Source organism: Stomoxys calcitrans, chromosome 3 (assembly GCF_963082655.1).
Source record: "Stomoxys calcitrans chromosome 3, idStoCalc2.1, whole genome shotgun sequence".
NCBI lineage: Eukaryota > Metazoa > Arthropoda > Insecta > Diptera > Muscidae > Stomoxys > Stomoxys calcitrans.
Genome location: NC_081554.1, coordinates 150,921,512 through 150,947,814, shown reverse-complemented (window position 1 = coordinate 150,947,814; position 26,303 = coordinate 150,921,512). Strand labels below are relative to the sequence as shown.

The 26,303-nt window shown below is 39.6% G+C and overlaps 2 protein-coding genes across 4 annotated transcripts; both read left to right on the top strand.

Annotated features, from left to right (window-relative positions):
- Positions 1–589: 589 nt before the first annotated feature.
- LOC106086329 (coatomer subunit beta') lies at positions 590–9,829 on the top strand. Its single transcript, XM_013250962.2, has 4 exons — positions 590–1,090; positions 6,904–7,523; positions 7,578–8,160; positions 8,229–9,829. Exons 1-4 carry the CDS (start codon positions 736–738, stop codon positions 9,479–9,481), a joined length of 2,811 nt encoding a protein of 936 aa, XP_013106416.1. The 5' UTR covers positions 590–735; the 3' UTR covers positions 9,482–9,829.
- A 1,940-nt stretch (positions 9,830–11,769) lies between these two features.
- LOC106086330 (interferon-inducible double-stranded RNA-dependent protein kinase activator A homolog) lies at positions 11,770–25,603 on the top strand. 3 transcript variants are annotated; one of them, XM_013250964.2, is made up of 6 exons: positions 11,770–11,908; positions 12,067–12,333; positions 13,923–14,257; positions 14,325–14,610; positions 14,955–15,080; positions 25,113–25,603. In XM_013250964.2, the coding sequence occupies exons 2-6, from the start codon at positions 12,103–12,105 to the stop codon at positions 25,359–25,361; spliced, it is 1,227 nt and encodes a 408-aa protein (XP_013106418.1). In that variant the 5' UTR covers positions 11,770–11,908; positions 12,067–12,102; the 3' UTR covers positions 25,362–25,603. The 3 variants fall into 3 exon arrangements, with proteins under 3 accessions (XP_013106418.1, XP_013106417.1, XP_013106419.1); XM_013250963.2 differs by having other exon boundaries at positions 14,952–15,080; XM_013250965.2 differs by lacking the exon at positions 14,955–15,080.
- The last annotated feature ends 700 nt before the right edge of the window (positions 25,604–26,303 follow it).

The window sequence follows — 26,303 nt, the reverse complement described above, 5'->3', positions numbered from 1 at the left end:
ATCCGTATGCTCGGAAGTTAATGAGTTAAAAGAAGTTTTGCTTCATATAAAACTAACTACTAATACAGAACAATTCAGTAGTCTCTTGCAGCGTAAAAGTGAAATGGAGAATGCAAATTTATGTTAATTGTAGGTTTAAACAATCTGTGCCGTACCCTCAAAATTGTTCCGCAGTCATTGCAAAAAATCTACCAATAATAAAAATTCAGCAAACTTTTTAATTGAATGTACAAATTTCTTAGTTGAAAATAGTTTTTAATTTGTTCAGTGTAAGTTAATTCGTTTATAATAATCTTTAAAGAGCAGGAAATAAAAAGTTTTTTTTATTTATATAAAAAATATCAATTATTTATTTTTATTGAAGCAGCAAAAATTACTTAAAAATGAAGTTTTTGAAGTTAACAACAATTGTCGTCAAATTTCGCTTGCGAAACAATTAAAAATTTCCGCTGCTATTCCGACAAAAAACCGATTACTTCGGTTTGGCGGATATAAATGCATTCCTACAACCTGCAAAGTGGGCGTCAGAGAGCAGCTGTCATCTGTGTTTTATTTTCAAGTGGCAACATTGGCAATCGTACCATTTGACATTTGGGTGACGTTCGATTTTCTTGATATGAGCAAGTAAAACACGGACGGTATTTTCACGCCGTAAAAATTGTTTTTCATAAAATAAAAGTGCATATAATTAAATTATATCAGTTGAAGTTGAGACAGAAGTGATAAAACATCAAAATGCCTTTGAAACTAGACATTAAACGTCGCTTAACTTCACGTTCTGACCGTGTTAAGTGTGTCGACATACATCCAACAGAACCATGGATGTTGTGTGCCCTATACAATGGCCACGTACACATCATGAATTATGAGAACCAACAATTGGTCAAAGATTTCGAAGTATGTGATGTCCCCGTTCGTTCCGGAAGATTTGTGGCCAGAAAAAACTGGCTTATTACTGGTTCCGATGACATGCAGATCCGTGTTTTCAATTACAACACCCTCGAAAAAGTTCACTCATTTGAGGCACATTCTGATTATATTCGCTGCATTGCCGTTCATCCAACACAGCCGCTTATATTGACGAGCAGCGGTGAGTAACATAAAGAAAAGACAAGATAAACAAAATAAAGAACGAATAGAGAACACATAAAATAACGAACGTTGCCTTGTTAATTAGGAATGGACGTTCAGTGTAAAAACAATTGATGTTAGTTTATGAAGACATTTCATCATTTAATTTATTTGTTGAAAACAACGTTGTAAGATAAGGAAAGATGCGTTGGCAATGGATTGCAGACTTAAAAATATGACAACTATAGTCAGGGCTGCGGAGACTAAACCTCAAAATATTTAGTCGGTGTCCGACTGCGGTTTGAATTCGGGGCAAACTTTCTCAACTCTGAACCGGACTACGATTCGACTCTGGCTTCAAATTTCAATCTCCAGTCGTGGCTATAACAAAAACTGGTGAAAAAGCAGGCATGACCTTCAGTTTAAAATTAATAGTTTAAAAATTTTCTATAGGTCCAATATATATGTATATAAATATATATTTTTCAAAAATTCAATTTCAACGCTTGCAATACACATCTAATACAAATTTTTTAAAATTCGTTCTTTCACTTTTAAAATAAGGATTCATGCGTTGACAGTGAGTTCCGGTTAAAAATGACGATTGCTATAATCATGGCTGCGGAGTCGGGGCAATAGTTCGAGTCCGACTGCAAAAACTGGCCTTCGTTCGACTTAATAGAAAATATTGAAGTGATATTTTATATACCCAATCCCTCAATCCCTAAGCAGCCGGTTGAACGTACGTTGACCCGATGAAGTCCTTCATCGGCAAAGGATGCCGCCTCAGTGTACAACGCACTGCTACAACAACAACGTGGTAAACTCCTGGGTCCAAATCCTGTCGAGGACACCAAATGTACTCAGCAATGGTTTCTAATAGGTTATATTAGCTTAGAGTTGTCAGTCTATTTTTAAGCAGACTCACATAGAGAATTTCAGTCCATTGTAATACCAATGTAGCACAGACCAGGCCTCTGGTAGTAATCGAACCCACGACCCTTCCACACTGTTATCTTGGCAATTACTACCAGGCAATTACTAATAGCCATGTAAATAGTCTCTCTCTCTCTCTCTACATTCGGACTTGGCTATAAATAAGAAATCCCTTTTTATTGGGCAAAAATATGACACCGAACAGCACTCATTAACTGAAGGGAATTCTACCAGCTGTGCTAAATGTTTGGCTGGGATATTCGCGAGCAATTATCGATTTATTTTCAAAATTGATTTCGAAATACTGAATCTGAATACTGGCATTGGACGCAGCGGAACTGCATTAATAAAATAGAAAAACTATGCACGTAAAGGTAGTTTAGGTTCAAGAAGTGTGTACAGTATTTAACCATGCCCTTATTGACATACTACTAATTCTAAAAAAAAAAATTAGAAAATGTATATCATGTATTCTATGCAAATGCAAATTTGCCCATGAACATTCCACTAAGGAACTGGGCAAACTTCTCACAAATCACTGAGTGCTGTCCAATTCAAATATTAAGCTCTATGAAAAGTGGCCTCCCTTTTATAGCCTAGTCCGAACGGCGTGCCGCAGTGCGACACCTCTTCAGGGTGAAGTTTTAACATGTTAAATTAGATCCCGTTATAAAAGTTACATAGATTCTCTGACCACGTCACTACTGTGTGAAAAACAAGTTTCCTTATCATTGAGCTAAACTGGAATCGAGCAGTACTTATTGATATGAATGAATTCTCCCCCTCAGTTTCTTAATGAAATGTTCGTGGAAATCAAAGATATTCATAGGTCGATTATGGATTGCAATCCAACTTCAGTTGCGTTGCCAATAGACAATTGTTTTTATAGAAAATTCCATTGCTGTATTGAATTGCATACTTTTTTAAAATAGCTGATAATTAAAAGCACTGATATTGAATAAATGTGTCAAAAATATCCACCATTTTAATAATTGCTATTTCATGGTTCTATATACTGGCAAAGTAACTACAGTTAGGTTAGGTTGAAAAGAGGGTTCAGATATTAATCCGCCCCATGCCACTATGGACATATACCTAAACCAATAATCGGCATGTTGTGCGCTCTAAAAACTTTAAAGTAACCTCTAAAAAGAAAATGCGGATTTTGCCAATACTTACTTTTCTCCTAAGTAAGTATTGGTCTAATCACGCTTCTGTAGAGCCATTGGACTATCCTCGGATTCAGGCCCCAGTTCGAGCCTTCTCAGTACGCTCCTGAATGTGCCACTTCCAATTCAGTTTCCTGTCCAAGATCACACCTAAGTATTTGACCTTGTCAGATATAGAAAACGTCTGATTGAGGAAACGTGAGGAAACTACATCTAATTCAATGCATTTTCAATGCATTAAGTCACTTATGCAAACATAAATTTGATCATGAACATTCCATTAAGGAACAGGGGCAACTTCTCACATATCAAATAGCGCTGTCTGATTCAAGTTTAGGCTTTTTAAAGCCGAGGCCGAAATGCGTGCCGCAATACGACACCTTTTTGGGGAGAAGTTTTGACATGACATAGTACCTTCTAAATGTCGCCAACATTATAAGGGATATTCTAAACTCTGCGCTACGGTGGCCTAAAATGTCCACTGTGATACCACAGAAAAAGTGAAAAAGGTCTTATATTTCCTGCCGTTGAATGTTCACGTCCGCTAATTCACACAAGGCTTCAAGAAAATAACCTAATGGGAGATTTCTTCTGCTTGTCAGTGCAGAACTACACAAAAAAATATTATCTAGGTTCCTCCGTAATGGCCTCCTTACATCTTCTTCGGAAATCGTCACTGACAATATAGGCGCAGTTAGACTTCTGCTTAATGCAATTACATCAAAATGATAAAACTCTTCAAATTTTGATTGAGCCACATAATCAATGAACGTTCACAACCGCCAATTTGTGTCTATCTGCCGTCCGTTTTCCATTTGTCTTTATGTCGATGAGATAGCTTTCATAGCGCTAAAGACACTCACAAATCTCAGTAGTTTCTGTTCTTGAAAGCGTGTCTGCTCTACAATTCCGGGCAATTGTTCTTTAACCAGCACCCTGATCAGATGGTTTTCTGCCAAGTTCTAGCCTTACTACATTGGGCTATGATGTGGTGGACTTCCTTTATCCTACATTCGTGGAACCCAAAACGAATAAAGACAATAGAAACAATAACAACAACCACACCGGAGATGATATATTCACCGAGGGAAAGCACATTGTGCTGGTGAGACCACCAAGTTGATTTCCCCCGTCAAGTAAGTAGCCGAAGGCCAAGAAAGCAAAACATGCATTTTATCTACAAAAATACGTCGACAAGAGTGAGATCGACCATACACAGTGCAGAGAGAGCTCATTAAGCTCAACAAGAAAACGATTCTTCGTCACGAGAGAGCGTATCCAAGCTTTTAAAAGAAGTCTAGCTCTTTTGTAGACGACCCGTCGCCCATGGCGCAGCTGGAAAGCACTAGCAATTCCATGGCAGCCGGTTGTATATACCGGATTAACCCGATGGATTCCATTACCGACAGGGCTGCCGCCTCACTGTACTACTCACTCCTATAACAACAGCAACAAAGAAACGGTTGCATGGAAGTGAGAAATGCATATTTCAAAAAAGAAATAAATGGTGAAGAAAATACATTTTATATATTTAAGAGAATTTCTTAGTGAAGAATTTATTTTTTTTTTACAATATATGTGCATAATGTCACGTTTGGAGGAAAAACTCTTTCAGTAGCTTTTAATTCTTCCTTTAAAAAAATATTGGTATGGGTATAATCCCACTATTTACGATTTTATGTCAAAACAATAATTAAAAAAATACTACGTCGCTATAAATGCCTTGAATAGCAAAACTATGAAAATTGGGATATTGGGTTCAATATTTTTTTCATTTTAAATCAATTTATTTAAACAGAGGCTAACCTTGAGCATACTTAAAAATACAATAACAAAACTAAAAAAATTGCTATAGTTTTTTAAATACATGGCTTGTTGTAATAGATGAAAATTCACACACATTCTATTAAAATATGGATCATAACAAGTACCGTAAATACCGTAAAAATCTGTAATTGTTTTTCAAAAACTGTTTGCAGCACCATAAAAAAACCATTAAAAATTCTTAATTACAAAACAGAAATAACGGTTTTATGACGCCTTCATCCATTTGTCAAATTTCATTTGATGCCATCATATCACAGGAAAACAGATTTCTTTGGAATTTTCTGTGTTGTCAATAGTGTTGACGATGCATTACAGGTATGCCGTGTTGCTGCAATAACAGTATATGGCATGGTGTGTCTTGGCATTGAAGCACAGGACTGGAATATTGTTGTGCGTTGATGATCCCACATCGTTGCAATGCATTTGTTTTCGACAGATGGCATTAATAGAGAAAAATGTGCCATTTGCAGGCCCTTATTTCCTATGAATGCATACCATCGACCGTTTCTTTTGGCTTTGAACTTTGGAACGTCAACAAGAAAATATTCTTGTGTTTTTCAACAAGACTATTACTATATTCGTCGAAGTTTCGTCAAAGGTTTTTGATTTGATTCAAATGTCTTTTTCGTTGGACTAGGCTTACGTATGTAGCCGTTGGTTTTACCTATAAATTGGATTTGTAAGTAATTTTTTCCTCAGAAATTCCGGGCTATGGGTCTATTTCAGAAACACACTAGTTGATTTGTCTATTCTATTGGTTATCTACTTTCAAAATCATATTTCAAGGTGCCGCATGGGATACAACATTTTCAAAAATCGACAGGTATTTCCTGTGTCAACCTAAAATTAGGACAAATTTGTACTCTACTACCAAAGTACTTTCATTGGTGTTCTATTCTGTACCGAACGGCCGAAAAATACATGTAATTTTTTTAATTTAGATTCTTTGTGGGGTTGGGAGCTCTTGTACACTTGTCCTTTCAATTGAATACAAAGTTCTGTTTTTAGTGGGAGGAGGGGTCGTTCCCTCTGACACTTGGACCTAAATAAAATGCCAGCAACCTTTTATTTGTGTTCTTTATTTTCGCGATTTACATGTCCTGTTGGAGGGTTGGACATGACCCAGATAATTGGGTTCTTGTATTAATATCAGTTTCGTACTCTACTGTCATAGACCTTTCATTTCATGTCAAACATCGGTAAATATGAGTTGCTGGGGAGGCTTTTTGGAAGTGTAGGGGGCCCCCATACGCCTTGGACAAACTATTTATATCAGATTTGTACTCTACTTTCAAATAACTTTCATTTTGTGCACATATTGTCGCAATCGGTGTACATGTCCAGTTGGAGGTGGGGCGACCTCCGACACTGGAAGTTCGTTCTCTACTATAAAATACCCTTGAAAATAGGTTCAGGCGTTTTTGAGACTAAACGGAAATGGACAATCAAACTAAAAAACAAACAAACAAGGCGCAACACTTTTATTTTTATATAATAGACTGAATGCTTTTATATCTTGTTTTCATATATCACGATCAGATTCGGCATTTCTTCTTCTATACCTCTATTTATTATATTGGGTTGCCCAAAAAGTAATTGCGGATTTTTCATATAGTCGGCGTTGACAAATTTTTTCACAGCTTGTGACTCTGTAATTGCATTCTTTCTTCTGTCAGGTATCAGCTGTGACTTTTAGCTTGCTTTAGAAAAAAAGTGTAAAAAAAAGTATATTTGATTAAAGTTCATTCTAAGTTTTATTAAAAATGCATTTACTTTCTTTTAAAAAATCCGCAATTACTTTTTGGGCAACCCAATAGTACTATGGATGTGCATATAATGTCTTTTGCTAAAAAAAAATTATTACTAAATATATGAATTTTTCTCCATATATTCTTTTTAGATGACATGCTTATCAAATTGTGGAACTGGGAGAAAATGTGGGCTTGTCAGCGTGTTTTTGAAGGACACACCCACTATGTTATGCAAATCGTATTTAACCCCAAAGATAACAATACCTTTGCTTCAGCATCATTAGATCGTACCGTCAAAGTCTGGCAATTGGGATCGAACTTTGCCAATTTCACATTGGAAGGGCACGAGAAAGGTGTGAACTGCGTTGACTACTACCATGGAGGTGATAAACCTTACTTGATATCGGGTGCAGATGACCGTTTTGTTAAAATTTGGGACTACCAAAATAAGACATGTGTACAAACATTGGAGGGACACGCTCAAAACATATCGGCTGTGTGTTTCCATCCGGAATTACCTATTGTATTGACTGGTTCCGAAGATGGTACAGTACGTATTTGGCATTCGGGCACTTATCGTTTGGAGACCTGCTTGAATTATGGTTATGAACGTGTATGGACAATTGCTTGTATGCGTGGCACTAACAACGTAGCCTTGGGTTATGATGAAGGTTCCATAATCATCAAAGTAGGTAGAGAAGAACCAGCCATGTCCATGGATGTGATCGGCAGCAAAATAATTTGGGCAAAACATTCAGAAATGCAACAGGTTTGTTTGCGAATTTGTTTTGTTGATAATTAAATTAACCTTTCATTTTTGTAGGTGAATTTGAAAGCCTTGGCCGATGGCACTGAGATAAAGGATGGCGAGCGTCTACCAGTTGCCGTTAAAGATATGGGAGCCTGCGAAATTTATCCCCAAACAATAGCTCACAATCCCAACGGCCGTTTCGTGGTCGTATGTGGTGATGGAGAATATATTATATACACATCCATGGCCTTGCGTAATAAGGCTTTTGGTTCGGCCCAAGAATTTGTCTGGGCCTTGGAGAGCAATGAGTATGCGATTCGCGAAAGCAGTGGGACCGTACGCTTGTTCCGCAACTTTAAAGAACGAAAAAGTTTCACTCCTGAGTATGGAGCAGAAAATATCTATGGAGGTTATTTGTTTGGTGTAAAGACATCTTCAGGTTTGGCCCTTTACGACTGGGAAACACTTACACTTGTTCGCCGAATTGAGGTGCAGCCACGCCATGTTTTCTGGAATGAGGCTGGCACTTTGGTGTGTTTGGCTACAGAAGAGTCTTTCTTCATATTATCCGTAGACACTGGAGCCATATCTACCGTTTTAGAGACTAAGCAGGACTTAGAAGATGATGGCATCGAGAGTGCATTTGATGTTTTGGGTACGTAGCACTCTCTATAACTTTGTGCATTTATTTTTGCGTTAATCTAATTCGTGTTCTCAATTTAGGCGAAATTAATGAAATCGTAAAAACAGGACTTTGGGTAGGCGATTGCTTTATCTATACCAATTCTGTAAACCGCATTAACTACTATGTGGGTGGTGAAATTGTAACAATTTCCCATTTGGATCGCACCATGTATTTATTGGGCTATGTTCCCAAGGACAATCGTCTTTACTTGGGCGATAAAGAATTAAATGTTATATCTTTCCAACTGCAACTTTCCGTCTTGGAATATCAGACAGCTGTTATGCGTCGTGACTTTGAGCGTGCCGACTTGGTGTTGCCTACCATTCCCAAAGAACATCGCACACGCGTGGCCCATTTCCTGGAAAAGCAAGGATTCAAATCGCAAGCTTTACAGGTCTCCACCGATCCAGATCATAAATTTGACTTGGCTTTGCAAATTGGAGAATTGGACATAGCCGTTAAATTGGCGCGTGAAGCAGAAAATCCCCAAAAATGGTCCCAATTGGCCGATGTGGCCTCACGAAAGAATAATATGGCCTTAGTTAAAGAATGCATGCAAAAGGCAAATGACTTCAGCGGATTATTGCTGTTAGCCACGGCTTCCGGCGACCAAAATATGCTGAAGGAACTGGGAGAGAATGGTTCCGCCCAAGGCAGGCATAATATTTCATTCCTGTCGGCATTCTTGCGTTCGGACGTTGAGCGTTGCCTTGAAATACTTATCGAAACGAATCGTTTGCCAGAAGCGGCTTTCTTTGCCCGCACATACATTCCCAGTCAAATGTCACGCATAGTTGAGCTCTGGCGTGAAGAACTGACAAAATTCAACGAGAAAGCTGGCCAGTCATTGGCTGATCCAGAAAAATATGAAAATCTCTTTCCCGGACTTGGCGATGCCTTGCAAGTTGAGGAATATTTGAAACAAAAAGATCGACAAACATTGCCAGCTCACGCTGCGGCGACGTTGCCATTAAATATTGATCGCAATCCTTTGGAAGAAATGCAACTGGCTCAGCAAAAGGGTATATATGAAAGTAATGCCAAAGTCGGTGTCCAAGACTACAAGAAGAGTGACGATTATCCAGTATCATCAGCTTCTGTTACAAGCGCACTTAAAAGTGGCCCACCGACATCGTCAGCATTTGCTTCGGCTCTACCGTCTTCAGCAACAGTGCCGCCTTCCACCGAGGATGATGATGACTTGGACTTGGAAATTGATGGCATAACATTGGATGATAATATTGACACAACAGATGTTAACCTAGACGATGATTTTTTAAGTGATGATTAAGTTATTTTCCCATTGTAATACTATATACAAAATTCCCTGTTTCCCCTCCATTTTTCTATGTTTGTCAGATCAGAAGGTCTAGGACCTACTCATCTATATGTATGTGTGTATTTCTTACTTTGGGGAAAATCCATCTATTTCTGTCGAAATCGAACTTTTAAAAAGAGAATCAACCCATTTAACATGTAGTGCAACAAATCTCCCTTGTAGTTATTATTTTATTAAAGAAGGGAACACTAGCATTTTTCAAATATGTTATTTTTTTTTTTTCAACTATATGAAACTACTTTAACGAAAAATATGTAATTAATTATTATTTTATTATAATAAATATGTCATTAAGCAAAATCTTGTTTAGTTATTTCATTTTTTTTCACCCTACCGATTCCTTATCCCTAGATTTCACATACGACTGGCAAACGCGCAAGTAATTCGCGATTCAACGTTTTAGGCCTGACCGGAAAACGTGTTGGCGAATCCCGGTACACCCGGTACTCGAATCCCGGTACACTCAGCATCTGTGTAGTTATTCCACCGGAGCACATCGCCTTTTGGATATTGTTGTTGCAGCACTGTGTAGTATACTGAGGCAGCAGCCCCAGCCGATGAAGAAATTCCGCGGGTCAATCCGGTGTGTACAACCGGCTGCCATGGGATTGTTCAGATATTGAGGATGCTAACTGTATTAAGGCTGGTACTTATTCGGGTTTCGCGTTGAAAATTTATATTTAGTTTTAGTAAATGAGTAAATATATTTGTGTTCAACGCGAGAGGCGAAATTGTGCCAGCCTTATGTCGCCAAAAGTGACTGAGGTCATACCATCTCATCGACCGGGTTTCGAGAGTTACTTGGAAGAAGACCACAGTTACCCAATACCGGGCAAGTGTTGTAGCTATAACTTTTGTATGTTGAAAACAACTTAAGTTCTTATCAGACTTTATGTAACATGTTACTTTCTGTATCCATTTGACTTCCATTTTGTATGACAAATGAGAATAAAGCGCCCTATAATTGGCATGTATTTGTCGTATGGTAATTTTTTTATTCAGATGTGCCTGCTAATCAATAAAATATATATACATATTTATTCTAACAATAGTTGCTCACATAGGTTAGGTTGAATTAGGGTGATACCAGACATATCCGACTGGTCTATGTTCATTGACAATTCTAACTCCGCGGCACTGGTAATCACCAAGGCGGATTTAAAAAGGTGGTTTCATGCGAACAGCTGTTAACAGCCTGCCAGGTTTGACGGTATTAATATGTCAGATTTTTGTTTGCATTCTCTTTGTTGTTATCTTCTTTCTCTCATATTCTCGGCTCAGCCGTGCCACCTTGATGGCAAGATGGCGGATTGCACCATATGATTTGTGGTTGTTGTACAAATGAGACCACCTTTAATTGTTTCACCATGCTTGGTGGAGTGGCAGAAAGGGCGGGTTTGGCTAGAGGATTTAAATATCTTTACAGATGGATAGTGGAATTGGTTGTAAAATACACTGCGATGAACTATGATTGGATGTCTCTTATTGGATGAGTGACGATTGCAGCATCTTCCAGGCGTAGGTCTTTGTGATTACCCATGGCGAAACAATTAAAGGTGGTCGCATTTTTACAACAACCACAAATCATATGGCGCAATCTTCCATCTTGTCATCAAGCTGATCGACTTTTTGCCAACACACGCAAACAAGTTTGTGTGCGTGTGTGTATACGTGTGCGTACATGAGCCGAGAATATGAGAGAAAGAAGATCACAAGATAACAACAAAGAGAATGCAAACAAAAATCTGACATATTATACCGTCAAACCTGGCAGGCTGCTAACGGCTGTTCGCTTGAGACCACCTTTTAAATCCAACTTGGCTCATGTACGCATACGTATACACACACGCACACAAATTTCTTTGCGAGTGTTGACAAAACGTCGACCGTCTTGATGACAAGATGGCGAATTGCTCCATATGATTTGTGATTGTTATATAAATGAGACCACCTGTAATTGTTCCGCCATGGTACCGTCCATTATAGTTCTTAACTATAATTCACACATAAATGCATGAATTATTTAAAGTTTGACTCATTTGTACAACATTCGGGTGAGACCACATTTTTAAATTCGCCTTGGCACGCACATACAACCGACAGTTAATAAAACTCGTGGATATATAGTGTACTTGGAAAGAAAACGTAATACTCAGCTGTTTGCTTTACATTACCTGTGTTAATATGTCTTGGGTATTTGTTGGATGAGTAATCGATTACTCATATAAAAGGACTGATTAACTCGGTCCTTCGTAAAATTAGTTTGTCTAGACTCGGTCGGTGTTATTTACTTATAAAACTAATGGAAGACATCCACCAAATTGAGGTATAATCAAGCGTCCCAGGGTCTCTAGGTTTCGTTCTAATCACTTTTAAAAGGTAAGTGGAATATAACTTTAATATTTCGTGTGAAGTAACGGCGATGGAAATAGTCGTGTGATTATTGATTTTCCGGGACCAAAATTGTGTGTATATACATAATATATATATGATGATAGTTTTAGCTTAAAAAAATAACATTTTATTTCTTTTAAAAGCCTCTTGTTGTTCAGCTGAAAACTATTAAGAGAAATATGGCGTCAGCACCAACTAATCTTGAAAATCAACAGCAGACTGGTTTTGCTCCACGCCGTGCATATGATGGCCCGGCTGGAGCAGGGGTACCAGCTGCTAATGTGGCTAACGGCCAAGGACAAGCGTCTGGGACCCCAACCATACTACAACGTCCCAAAGTCAAAAAGGAGAAGATCGCAGAACTAACAACTTCAGCCGGTAAATTGGCCAATGAAGAGTCTCTAAAATTGGTAGGTACACAAAATCAAAATGTATGTATATATGAAAATGGGGGTGGAAAATTAGCATGTGGGTCATAAGTGAGCGGAAAGAATATTGAGATTATGTTTAGTTTTTTAAGTTAATTGGAATAATCAATTGATTGTAGCCTCAATAAGAATATTTATTGTATTGACATATTAATTTCCATACGTTGAACTATTAAAATGATGTTTTCTTCAGGTCAGCTTCTTTACAAGATACATATATGTTTGTAAAACCGTTACATCGAAAAATGTTATAATATGGCATAAAAGACAGAAAAAGCTCGATTTTGCAAATAGTTTTTAGTTTTTCTAAATGAAAAAGCTGATTACGTTTTATAAGCGCCCCCGAAGTACGCGGAGCAAAGAGAAGCCTTGTTATACGACTGAAATGCCTACTCAATAATAACTATAGTAACCAGATTGGCGTGGGGTTAACCTGTCCGCCTATGACTCTGTACGTGAGTGTTCGAATCATGGAGAGAACACGAAATTTGAAAATAAGGTTAACTTTTTGGTCAGACCACTGGAACATTGAGGTCTGATCTGTGAGATGTTCATTTCTTTCACGAGAGCTTAGCTGCGAGCTACCGGGCGCGTCCACAGGTTGGGGATATTAGAATGCTCCATAGGGAGTATCTGCAACGGCAGTCGCGGACAATCAGCGGTATCGAGGGGAGAATCTCAGTGAGAGGTTGGGCGGCACCGGCCCTTGAACCAATACTGAGTGTCTATGATGCTCGATATAATAAGGCGAGTTATTGGCGCCGTTTAATAACCAATGACCACTTTGTTCCCGCGGCCAATGGTCGTTTGGACCGGAAGGAGCTTGCTCACATACAGCAGCTTGACGAGGATCGCCACCTCCACATGAAAATGTGGCTACAACAATGTTTCGATGCCAGTGCTGGATAGAGTAACTGTCTGTTTCACTCTAGGGGTCTTTGATTTGTGACCACAAATAACTGGCGACTACACAAATAATAAGATTGGTTATTGATAGTGTCTCAATCGTCTAGGCTACTCGAATCACTGCCTATTTTGCAGATTTTGTCGTTGCTCAACGCTTTTGACAACTTGCCACTGCGTATGAGATTCGTAACTTCGTCCTCGGCTAATTGTGATGGTTATCGCATCTCTTCGTATCAATCACTGCTACGTCGGCGAAAGTAACTGCGGTCCTGTTCCTTTTACCGGGGTTCGAGAGTCAATTAACAATAAGCCACAGCTTACCAATACAGGCACTAAGTTGAGGTAGTCTGATCCCAATAGAATTACGGGTTGCCAGCACACGTCTTTTAACTGATCCAGTGATGCAATGAAGAGCCTTAAAGACACATAGGTCTTGCCCAGAACCAAGTTTATAAAATGTTCTTTACACAAGTCAGACTATCTGTGGTTATTTGTGGTTATACTTTTTTGTCCTCTTGGAAAACAGGCGCGTTCAGAGATTTTAAGGGAGGAGGTGGCAAAATATTCATATTGTGGAAAAAAAGAATTAGTTTAGTTAAAAAAAGTTTGATTTCATTGCATTCCTTATTAAACGACTACTTTGTTTTTTCTTTTTCTCATTTTAGACTGATGCTAATGGAATAGCTATGAAAACCCCAGTGTCATTGTTGCAAGAACTTTTAAGCCGACGTGGCATAACACCAAGTTACGAACTAGTTCAAATTGAGGGTGCTATACATGAACCAACTTTCCGTTATCGCGTATCATTCAATGACAAGGAAGTACCATTTACAGCAATGGGGGCAGGACGTTCCAAAAAGGAGGCTAAACATTCGGCAGCACGTGCTTTAATCGATAAGTTGACAGGTGTACAACTGCCTGAGACACAAAACACTAATACAAGTGCTGCCTCTGCAACGGCTGGAGTTGACAACAATGCAAATACTACTGGTAGTGGAGAGTAAGCTTTTACACCCCTTTTATAATTAAAAGTATTTAAGTTGTATATATAATATTCATATTTATAGTGCGGCCGATAAAATTGTGGGTAATCCAATTGGTTGGCTCCAAGAAATGTGCATGTCACGGCGTTGGCCACCACCAAGCTACGAGACTGAGACTGAAGTCGGTTTGCCCCATGAACGCCTCTTTACAATTGCATGTACCATATTGAATTTCCGTGAAGTGGGTAAGGGAAAAAGCAAGAAGCTTGCTAAGCGCACAGCAGCTCATAAGATGTGGACACGTTTGCAAGAAACCCCTCTTGACAATAATCAATTGGCTGAAACCATGGGCACTGATCTGGCTGGCGATGTAAGTATTCAAGGTTGTTACACTTTCAATGTTTAAGAATAATATGTTACCATTTTATTTGGTGGTTGTTGTCTGAATACCAATATAAGGGTAGGGTTAGGGGTTTTCTTGTTTTTTTTTTGTTTCAAATGTTTAACGCTTTTCTTGTACATGTATGTATAAGCCGGGCCGTTTTTATTGGAGCATTTATGAGCCCCCTCAATATGATTTTATCTCAAATCACCTCTCTAATGGTTGCATTTATATTATGTCTATGATTTTTGATAATTGATTTTTCAATACGTCTATCAACAAGTAGAGATAGTTATGATAATACCCGTTTACCTTCTTTCTCCTTCCAGAAGGCCAATTATTATAGTGATTTGAAAGATATTACTATTCCAACCATTACCGGTCAGCATAGTGCTAAAGTTTCTCAATTTCATAAGACACTTAAGAATTCAACGGGTAAAAAACTTCACAAATTGCAGGTGAGAAAATATTCACATGTATTAACATGATACTTTGTCAACAATATCAAAACAGATTAATATATATGTTACTACAAATGTTCTTAGTATGTTGAAATACCGTTTTGATAAGTTTATATTGTTACAACAAATTGATACAAAGAAGAAGAAAAGTTAGCAAGTTGTCTGATAATATGTTGAGATGAAATCCTTAAAATCATATTAATGCATGAGTGTTGTGTTGTAATCGAAATATTGGTGGGACGACAACCACCACAATAAAATATATTTCATAATAGTTTTTTCATGCAATTAAGATTTCCGTGTTGAACAGACAACACGTCATTTGAGAATGCACATGCAGTGATTTTAAACCCGCTTTTTTATTTTAACAAAAATATATTTTAATTTTGCTAATATTTAATTTCGTTCCTGTTTGCGTTTATGTCTTAAAAAAAAAAAATTGCGATTTTTGCGGTGCACCGCAAATGGGATACACCACTGCAGATAAATCCCATGGCAGCCGGTTGTACGTACCGGATTGTCCCGATGGTACTACACACTGCTACAACAAAAATACCCACTGCAGATCTCTGTCTGTTATCAAAAGTTTGCATTTGACAAATATTTATTTATCGATATTTAACGTTTGGATGCCCATCGAAGTTGGCATGTGCTTGGCGAGTTCATCAGAAAAAGATAGTTGTTGTTGTATTAGTATGTTGTACGCTGAGGGGGCAGTCCTTGCCGATAAAAGACTCCATCGTTGGTAGTTTACTGAAGCGGCGACTTGTAACTCTCTGAAGCCGTCTCAATCGGATTTCTTCTGACTGATATGCGAACGGTTTTAAGAGGTTATGAATGCACAACGGTAACCCAACCATCAAAAGTGTGTGTTTTAATTTGTGATTGTTTGCATTTTTTCGGGCTCAAAAAGTTTGACTAAACTTCTGTCCATATATGTTTAGAACTAAAGCATTTACAACTAGTTCAGAGAACTTGAAACTCATGCCACACGAATGGATCAAAGTTAGCCACGAAGTGGTATGATGTTAACACGAAGACGTTGAGGGTCAAAAATTTTATGGCAACTATTGGGTTGCCCAAAAAGTAATTGCGGATTTTTCATATAGTCGGCGTTGACAAATTTTTTCACAGCTTGTGACTCTATAATTGCATTCTTTTTTCTGTCAGTTATCAGCTGTTACTTTTAGCTTGCTTTAGAAAAAAAGAGTAAAAAAGTGTATTTGATTAAAGTTCATTCTAAGTTTTATTAAAAAAGCATTTACTTTCTTTTAAAAAATCCGCAATTACTTTTTGGGCAACCCAATAAAATTGCACACCAGGGCTGTAACAACCAAGACGGTTAGGTCACGCTCAGTCTTGGAGTGTAAGGTGGAGATTAACCCCTTCTCTGAGGATGACAGGATCAGCATCGTTTGGCTGCCACCCCACTGCGGAGTGAGGGGGAACGAAACGGCCGACGAGTTGGCCATAAGAGCCAGGGCACTGCCGACGCAGTCCATGTTAAGGATGTGGGCAAACGAATGAACATGTTCCAATGTGGAACAAGGAAACGGTACACTGAGCGTGAGGTTCAATGCTACAAACGGCATATCAAGCGGGTTTAGACAACATTCATACAGACACGGTAGCAGTTGCGGTGAATAGCTACCGGGTAAATGTGGTCCTTGGAGAACGCCCACCTCCCATTGCACCTGAAGAAATTGAACTCCCCCGGCAAATCAGAGTAGTTCTGGCTCAAATACGATCCGGCAGATGCAGCTGCATCAACTCCTACAGAACAAGTATTAATGCCTATCACATGACACACGTCACCTGTTTAAATGCCCAGCCGGATCCACTCGACTCAGATGGACGCACCCCATCTTATTCGCAGAGTTCCTTGAACTGAATCATCAACAGAATCAAGCAGACGAAAGATGGAATACAACACACAGCTACAACAACAACAGAGAAGCGGTCGATAGGACGACAAAACCCTATGTGGACCACAACGCACTGCTACAACAACAACAGAGAAACGGTCGATAGGACGTCAAAAACCCTATGGGGTGAGAAGTCGAGGCTATTACTGACAGGAAGTAGAAAGGTTCTTAATATCATTAGGGGTCATACAGGACTAAAGGTTCACTTATGAAAGATAGGTGCGATAAGTGACAGCTTATGTGTAGGGCATGTGGGGAAGATCATGAGACGTTAGAATATTTCCTATGTAATTTCCCGGCTTCCGCGGCTAATAGACACCGGTACTTAGGTGAGGACACAATACCAGACATGAACCAACTCAGGGGCATGGTATGGAAAACAATTAAGTATTTTGTAAGTAAAACGGAACTCCTAAATTGGATTTTCTTTTTCGAGATTTCTTTTTAGTATTGAGAGCGTACAACAAGCCAATTACTGGCTTGGGTGTATGTCCATATAGTGCCATGGGTCGGATTTATATCCGCACGCTCTTTTCAACCTAACCTATATCTGCATTAATGCTGCCAACATTAGTAATGCATTCTGCCATCTAAGACTTTTGTGCGAAGAGGTACAGTTAAGCAGTACGACATTCCCGTGACAAAATAGACAACAAAATTGTGATTTCAATAAAAAAAAACTCAACTTACAAAAAGGATAAAAGGACTAAAGAAATGCTAAAATCGTCCATTTGGTGCGTTTTTTTGTTTAGTACTGGGTGTTTTCTTTTTCTTGATTTTGGTGACCTAAAAAGCACCAAATCTATTGCGAAAAGCACTGAGTTGGCATCACTGAAAGAAGTATTGATTAAAAATAATTTCCCAAACAAACTAAATAATTAAAAATTTGATAGGCGATATTAGAAAAGGCATTAGAGAGGAGGAACTGCGCAACAAGGAACTAAAAATATATAAGCAAAAACAACAAGGAAAATACAAAATTGCCCGGCACGGGATAGCTGTGAGCACCACACAGGCTAAAACATTGAGGTCCAATTTGTGTGTTGTTCATTGCTGTCACGAGAAGCTTAGCTGCGAGCTACCGGTCGCGTCCACAGGTTCCGGATAGTGGAATGCTCCATACGCAGTAGCTGCAATAGCAGTCGGGGACAATCAGCGGTATCGAGCGGAGAGTTTCAGTGAGAGGCCGGGCGGCAGCGGCTTTTGCACAATTACTGAGTGCCTATGATGCTTGATATGATAAGGCGAGTTATTAGCGTCTTTAAATAACCAATGGCCACCCTGTTCCCGAGGCGATCGGTTCGGAGCTTGCTCACCTAGAAAATTACTCTTAAAAATCTATTCACTAATACAAAACCTGTGATTTAGAAGGTAAAAAGCACGACATCATTTATCAGATCGACTTCGAAGGGAATAAAAATGAAAAATGTAAAAAAACTACGTGGAAACTACGAAAAATAAATACAAAACAATAAACAAAGAAGTAAAAACAACAACTCTTGATAGGCAATCTAAGGATAATGAATTAAAATTGCTATGCTAATCGAGCTACATAAGGTTGTGGAAGGATTCGTGCCATACTTCGTTTGGATGTTAGAGAAATCTTTATGCAAAATTTCAGACAAATTGAATAAGAAATGAATCCTCTAGATGCTTAAAAAATATAATCGAGAAATCGATTTATATGAGATCTATATCAGGTTTTGAACCCATTTGAAAAATACACTGCACGATTGTTAGCTATAGAAAATTTTAGGTTAAATCGGATAAGAAGTTCGCTCTCTTAAGGCTCAAGAAGTACAAGCTTGAGATCGGTTCATATTGAAGCTATATCAAAACATGTACAGATAGCCCATTTACAATCCCAACCGACCGAAGCTAATAGGAAATATTTGTGCAAAATTTCAAGCGCCATAGATATAAAATATGTATACTTTATAGGATCTAGACCATACAAACGGAATGTCGAAGTAAACACCGTTCTCCTGCAGTGTTTAAATTTCGTACGCATGCAAAGTATCGAAACAAAGCAACTATGGCTATGCAATATGTAGTTTATTTTTATTAAATATCTAGGTAAAAAACTTTCAAATAATTGTTAAATATATTTATAATGTTAAACGACGAGTTTAAATTAGTTACCAGGCCACTTTTTGTTCGTCTTTTGTTATCCGCTATATTGTTATCTGCTATACGGCGGACGACTTATCAAATCGATATTTTGAGTGTACAGAAATGTGGTTGTTTCGTATTTTTGGAGCATTTCTTTCGACCAATCGATACGAGCCTTTTTTTGAGCGATTGACAAATTGTGTGGGATCCAACGCAAACAAATCTTTTTGACGGTCAAATGTTTATGCAATATTCATTGTATGCTGGTCCCACTAATGCCTAAGGTTGTCTCAATCTCACGACAGGTCACATGACGATCTTGCAATATCAGTTGGTGCACAGCATAAATGGTTTTTGGAACAACAATTGATTTTGGACGACCTTCATGAAATACGTCTTGGAGTGAACTACGACCTCAGTTGAATTCACCATACCACCGATAAACACTGGTCCTTGATACAGCGTCATCACCAAAATTTAAATTAAGTTCATCGATGCACTGTTGTTGAGTTAATCCACGTCGAAAGTTGTAAAAAATAATCTAATGAAAATGTTCCATTTTTTTGGCTAGGTGAATCTTTAAAGTTATTGTAAACAACACAAATAGCGCTCGTATGTCAAAACGTTCTGAGTACGTATAACCTCAAAAATGCCAAGCTTTACGATAGAGCTGTCAGTTGGCAGATTGCAACACAAGGGTTGTCCAATCCCGAAATATAATAGGTCACCCTCGCATATAGCAAGAATGTTTTGCGCTGATGTTTGCTGATATCAGCAAAATTTCTTCTGGGCGTACCAAAGGCTCGATTTATGTGGTCCATACTTAGCATTGATATGGTAGAAGACAATGCATAGCATCGTGTCAAACTTCAACGAAAACGGATAAAAATACGACTACACTAAATAAAATAAAACTAAGCCGAGGGGATTATTTGTGAAAACAGTAGTGTTCTCTAAAGCAAACACAAAACGCACGCATGGGCGAACGAAAAGGGTTTAAGCCTAGTACAAACTTCATTTGCAGCGAAAATGCCTATATAAATCCGACGGTCTATATTCTTCCACAGAGCACAAACAAAAGTCAAACAACAACACACAACAAAGACAACAGCATTGAAGCAGAGTTATTGGTGCCCATTTCGTGAGTATTTAATTGCATTTGCAATTAATTGAAGTGAACATTTATTGTATATAGACGCAGCGACATGTTAACAGTAAAAATTTCGCTTCAATTAATGGCAAATGCAATTAAATGCTCACGAAGTGGGCTCAAATCAACTGCTTCAATGCTGTGTCTTTGTTATTGTTTGACTTTTGTTTGTTTTCTGGCTAGGAATATTATCGATCCGATTTCGCAATAATTTAAAAGTAATTTTCGCTGCGAATGTCAATACTAGGCTTTACTGAGTCCGTCTGACTCTATTTTTCGCCAGTAGAGTTGATTTGTACCCATTTCGCGAACAATTTGTTGTTGTTGTTGTTGTTGTTGTAGCAGTTTATTGTGTACTATCTTTCGTCTGCTTGATTCTGTTGAGTGTCAAGACCCAGGAACTCCGCGACTAAGATGGGGTGCGTCCACAGGGATCTGGGTCTGAGTCGAGTGGGTCTGGCCGGGCAGTTAAACAGGTGACGTGTATCGTGCGGTCCCTGGTTACAGTCGGGACATACATCTTGCACGTCGGCATCAATCCTAGCTCTGTGAGAATTGAGGCGGCTGCATCTGCCGGAACGTAATTGAGCCAGAATCACTCTGGTTTGCGGAGGGAGGTCGATTTCTTCGGGTGCAATGGGTGGCGGTCGTTCTCCAAGGACTACATTCACCCGGTAGCCAGTTAACGCGTCTGCTACCGTGTCTGCATGAATGTTGTTCAGACCCGCTTGATATGCCGCTTGATCTAGAGGTTCTCTCTTGTAGCGCTGGACCTCACGCTCTAGATCATGTAGATCTACCTTAAGGCTTCTGGGCGGTGGGTATCTATCCACAAGATGATGATTTGGATGATTTCTGCGATAACAGCCCAAAAGGTATTGCTTAGACAGCATGTAGTTATGTCTTCGCACTGGTAGGATCTTTGTCTCCTGGTGGAGGTGGTCCACATGAGAACTAAGGAGGCAGCCCGTCGCAGTTCGGAGGGCGGCATTCTGACAGATCTGAATATTATTCCACTGCGTGTCACAAAGCTGACGTGACCACACTGGCGCTGCATAACTTACCACAGACCGGCCAATTGCTTTGTACGTGGTCAACAAGGTTTCTTTGTCTGCACCCCAAGTGCTGCCAGCGAGTGACTTGAGGACCTTGTTTCTACTTTTGACTTTATTGCAGATTGCTGTGGCATGTGGGGAGAAAGTGTAGGAGCTGTCAAATGTGACGCCAAGTATTTTGGGACACTTGATGGTCGGAATCAATTCTCCATCGACCATCACAGTCAGCTCAGAATTCACCTCACGCGTATTTGTAGTGAACAGTGTGGCTGAAGATTTGGTGGCGGATATCTTCAGATTTCTTGCAGCGAAATATGAGGCAAGCTCGTTGAGGTAGACGTTCAACCTATCGCAGATGTCATCAATGGGTGGGGGGCCTGATGCCAAGATCGTACAGTCGTCCGCATATGATACGATCTCTATGCCGTCTGGAGGAGGTGGGATGGAGGATAGGTAGAGGTTAAACAGAGCCGGAGATATCACCCCGCCTTGGGGAACTCCCTGTTTCACTCTACGGTGTTTTGACTTCTTATCCCTAAATTCCACAAATGACTGGCGGCCACACAGATAATTCGCGACCCAACGTTTAAGGCCTGGCTGGAGGGACGTGTTGGCGATGTCCTCAAATAATTTGGCATGGCTGACCGTGTCGAATGCCTTCGATAGGTCCAATGCCACGAGGACCGTCCTATCACATGGCCTGGGTTGATTGAAGCCACGGCAAATGTGTGTGGTGATGGCATGCAAAGCTGTTGTTGTGCTGTGCAGTCTCCGAAATCCGTGTTGATGCTCGGCGAATGGAAATTCTCCTACGAGGCTCGGGAGGAGTAATGCCTCAAGCGTCTTAGCCACTGGTGAGAGAAGGGAGATCGGTCTGTACGACTCCCCCAAACTCGGGTCTTTACCAGGCTTCAGTAGCGGGATCACTCTGCCCATTTTCCAGACATCGGGAACTATAAGAGTGTTCAATGACAGGTTAAGGACAGTGGTAAGGTACTCAACTCCAGGTAAATCCAGATTCTTCAGCATCAATGTAGAGATTCCGTCGGGGCCCAACGCCTTGGAAGATTTGGCGCAACGGATGACATTCGTAACTTCGCCCACGGTAAATTGTGATGGCTGTTCATCGGCTCGGAGACCACGAATACGGCGAATGGCTCTCCTCCTTGCCCTGTCTCTCTCGGGATGCACGATAAATTGACGGTTGAACAACCTGGCGCATCTCTTCGGATCAGTCACGGTTAACTCGCCAAAAGTGACTGAGGTCCTGTCGTCCCGTCTACCGGGGTTCGAGAGAGACTTAACAGTGGCCCACAATTTGCCTGCACCGGTGCCTAAGTTACATTGCTCCAAGTGTTCCAGCCACAAATTCCGCTTATGTTCGTTGACTACCCTGTTTATTTCCAGATTCAGCTCGCTGATTCTGGGGTTAGCGGGGTCCATAGCACGAATCCCATCACGCTCGTCTGCGAGTACCACTGCTTGCGCCGGGAAATTGGGTCGCACTTGCGGTATTCGACCGGCTGGTGTAAAGCGAGCGGCTGCTGCGTTGATGATGTCTCGGAATTTCCTCTCGGCCACAAGCACATCAGAGGGGGGTGGCAGTTCATTGAAGCGGCGATTGGTATACTCTCTGAAGCCAGTCCAATTGGCCTTCTTGTAGTTGATGAACGTTCGGCGCTCAGAGGTTATGAAGTCGGGTGGTCGGTCGATGGTGAGGATTATGGGGAGGTGGTCTGACCCCAAAGAGATGACGGCTTGCCAGGATACGTCACTCAGGAGATCAGGGGATGCGATTGAGATGTCTGGCGAGCTGCTGCACCTCCTCGTAATCCTAGTGGGGGCATCCTCATTCACCGTGCAAAACGTGGAGCTATCTATCTGCTCTGTCGGGGCTGTAGGCCTGGCCATTAATCGGGACACAGCTGCCAACCGGCGGTATATACACGTTGTATATCTCTATCTCGGCAGTACCAGACCTGACTGCTACCCCCATACATTCGATGTATGGGTCACTAGCGTCAAGCGCAGGCGAGATAGGTCTATACTGCACGGAATGGTGTATAACGAAGGCCAATCCCCCACCTCCACTCCTTGAGCGATCCTTACGTAGCACATTGTAGCCGTGACAACTGTGCAAGCTGCAGGTGTTAGTCAGCTTTGTCTCCTGGATCGCTGCGACCGATATGCTCTTCCGACTCATAAAATCTACAATCTCATCAATCTTGCCTCGCAGTCCATTGCAGTTTAACTGCAGGAACGATGCATTTCCCGACACTGGCCTGGCAATAGTAGGGCTAGGGTGCTGCCTTTGCATAAATTGCCGTACGGGAGAGGTCGGGGGGGTCACATAGTCCGACGACGAGGACGCCGAAGACGACGACGGCGACGCTTGTGACCCACTGCTGGCTATGTTCGCACAGCACCTAGCGACATAGCCAGTATGACTATACTCCCGTAGCGAAGTTAGGCCAGAGCAAGAACGGAAATGTACCCACTCCAAGCACCTGTTACACCTCACCGACACTGACCGATGATGAAGGCGGTTCTGGCAAACGGAACAGAACCAGGGTCCGGGGTTCTTTTCAATCCCGGCACGGACCAAAAGCATACGGAGAAGGCACTCCGGGATGTGCCTCTCCCATGACGAAAAAAGACGAACACGTACACTGAGGCGGCAGCCCTTGCCGATGAAGATTCCATCGGGTCAATCCGGTGCGTACAACCGGCTGCCATGGGATTGGAACAATTTGTAATTAGTTGAAGCGAAATTTATGCTGACGCACCGACATGTCGCTAGTATTTCGCTCATAGAACTCAGTATCTCTTCTACGGAATGTGCTCTCATTTTCTTCGTCACCAATTTGTTAATGCGTTTTGACAGTTCTTCGGGCGAAAAGAAGAAATCAGTACTAGGCTTGATAGAGAAAGAAAAGAGAGTAAAACAAACAAACAAAGGCTTTAACCAAACAAACAGTGCAATATAAACTTTCGATGATGGTAGTACGACTACTATAGATTTAAGTTTTTGTGTTGTATTTTCTTAACGTGAGTGATCAAAAATTTGTGTACTTATACAATTTACAATAGAACTATTTTAGCTATGATATTTACATGTTTTTCTATAAAAAAAAAAATATATATATATATATATATATATTGATCTTGTGGCTGCTACACGTGATAATGAAAATAAAAACTAGAATGTTAATAAGGAAGTGTCCAGAAATCTGACAGCCTAGTGGGAATTTGCGCCACCATCGCCACAGAGTTGTATCGTTGATTTCGTTGTTGTTGGGCAAGTGAGCCAACCTTCATCAAGGCGGATTTAAAGAGGTGGTCTCACGCGAACAACTGTTAACAGCCGGCCAGGTTTGACGGTATTAAGGTGTCAGATTTTTGTTCGCATTCTTTTTGTTGTCATCTTCTTTTTCGCATATTATCTGCTCATGTACGCACACGTATAGACACACAAATTTCTTTGTGTGTGTTGACAAAACGTCGATCAGCTTGATGGCAAGATGGCGGATTGCACCATATGATTTGTGGTTGTTGTATAAATGAGACCACCTTTAATAGTTTCGCCATGTTAATTCATCCACGAATAAATTGTGTGAATCGATTCATCAACGATATATTTAACGACAAGTAAACCGCAATTCTACTTTTCTCTATCGTAGTTATGCTAAGCAACACACACACTACCCTTATTTTTGGCAAAAATGGATTTATTTAGTAGCTATAAATAATTTTATTAAATAATATTTTTTATTACTCTTTCTTTCAGAAAACTTGCCTGAAAAGTCCCAAAATTGATTATATAAAACTTTTGGCTGAAATAGCCAATGAAAATCAATTTGAAGTTACATACGTTGACATAGAAGAGAAGACATTTACCGAACAATTTCAATGTTTGGTTCAACTCTCATCTTATCCAGTTGGGGTTTGTCACGGCTCAGGACCTACACCAGGTGATGCCCAGAAAATGGCAGCTCTTAATGCTTTGGAATATTTGAAAATTATGACCAAGAAATAAATGTCATAATGCCATTGAGTGCAGTAGGAAAACTGGGGGTGCATTGAATATCCCTTTACATTTTTAGTCTGTATTGCAGCTGTCGTCGACTCAAAAGAAAACCCCATTTGAAAAGAATTTCATAAGCCGATTCGGAAAATATGGTTTTGTTTTTTATGTTTAATCTTTTTTTTTAAGGAAATATTTTTTTTGAAAGCGTTTATTATTTTTTATAAATATAACCACCAAAATTTTCAATCTTATATGTTTTATATGAAATGCGTATAGTTTTTCGTGTTTGTTTTGTTGTGCGTATTTTAAATGGAAAACTAAACGTATGTAACATTTTATTTCCATATCAATGCGGTGGAGGTTTTTACCCTATTGTGGTAGCAGAAAATTTTAATTTCATAACATAACTGAATTTTATTTATTTTCAATATATTCGACATTGCTGCCGAACAGCTGCATGCATTGAATTAAATTAAAAAAAATATATGAAAACAAAAATATATATTATTCAACTAAATACATAAATAACTAATATATAAAATATGCATTTTGCAATTATCTACTTTTATTAAGAAAATCTAAAAAAAAAATACAATTTAAAGAAAAAAATTAACATGCTTACTAACATTCAAAAACAAAGACTACGAGGCCAATGTGAGTAAAAACAGAATTGAATATTAACGTAGAATGTGGCGAAAATGTTGTTTGAAAGGGAAGCTAAGAAAGAACCAAATGGAAAATTTATATTTTAACTTATAGTTATTTATGTAACTAGTTCAATCATCTACAGAATGTTGGAAGAAAGCAAGCACACAGCTTAAATATTATAATGTAAACTGAAGAAAAAAACTCATGAAAAACAAAACCTAAATTTTCCAAAAACCAAACAAGAGGAATGCAAAAGAGAATGGATTTCTAATGGCGAAATCAACTGCCAATTATAGATATTCT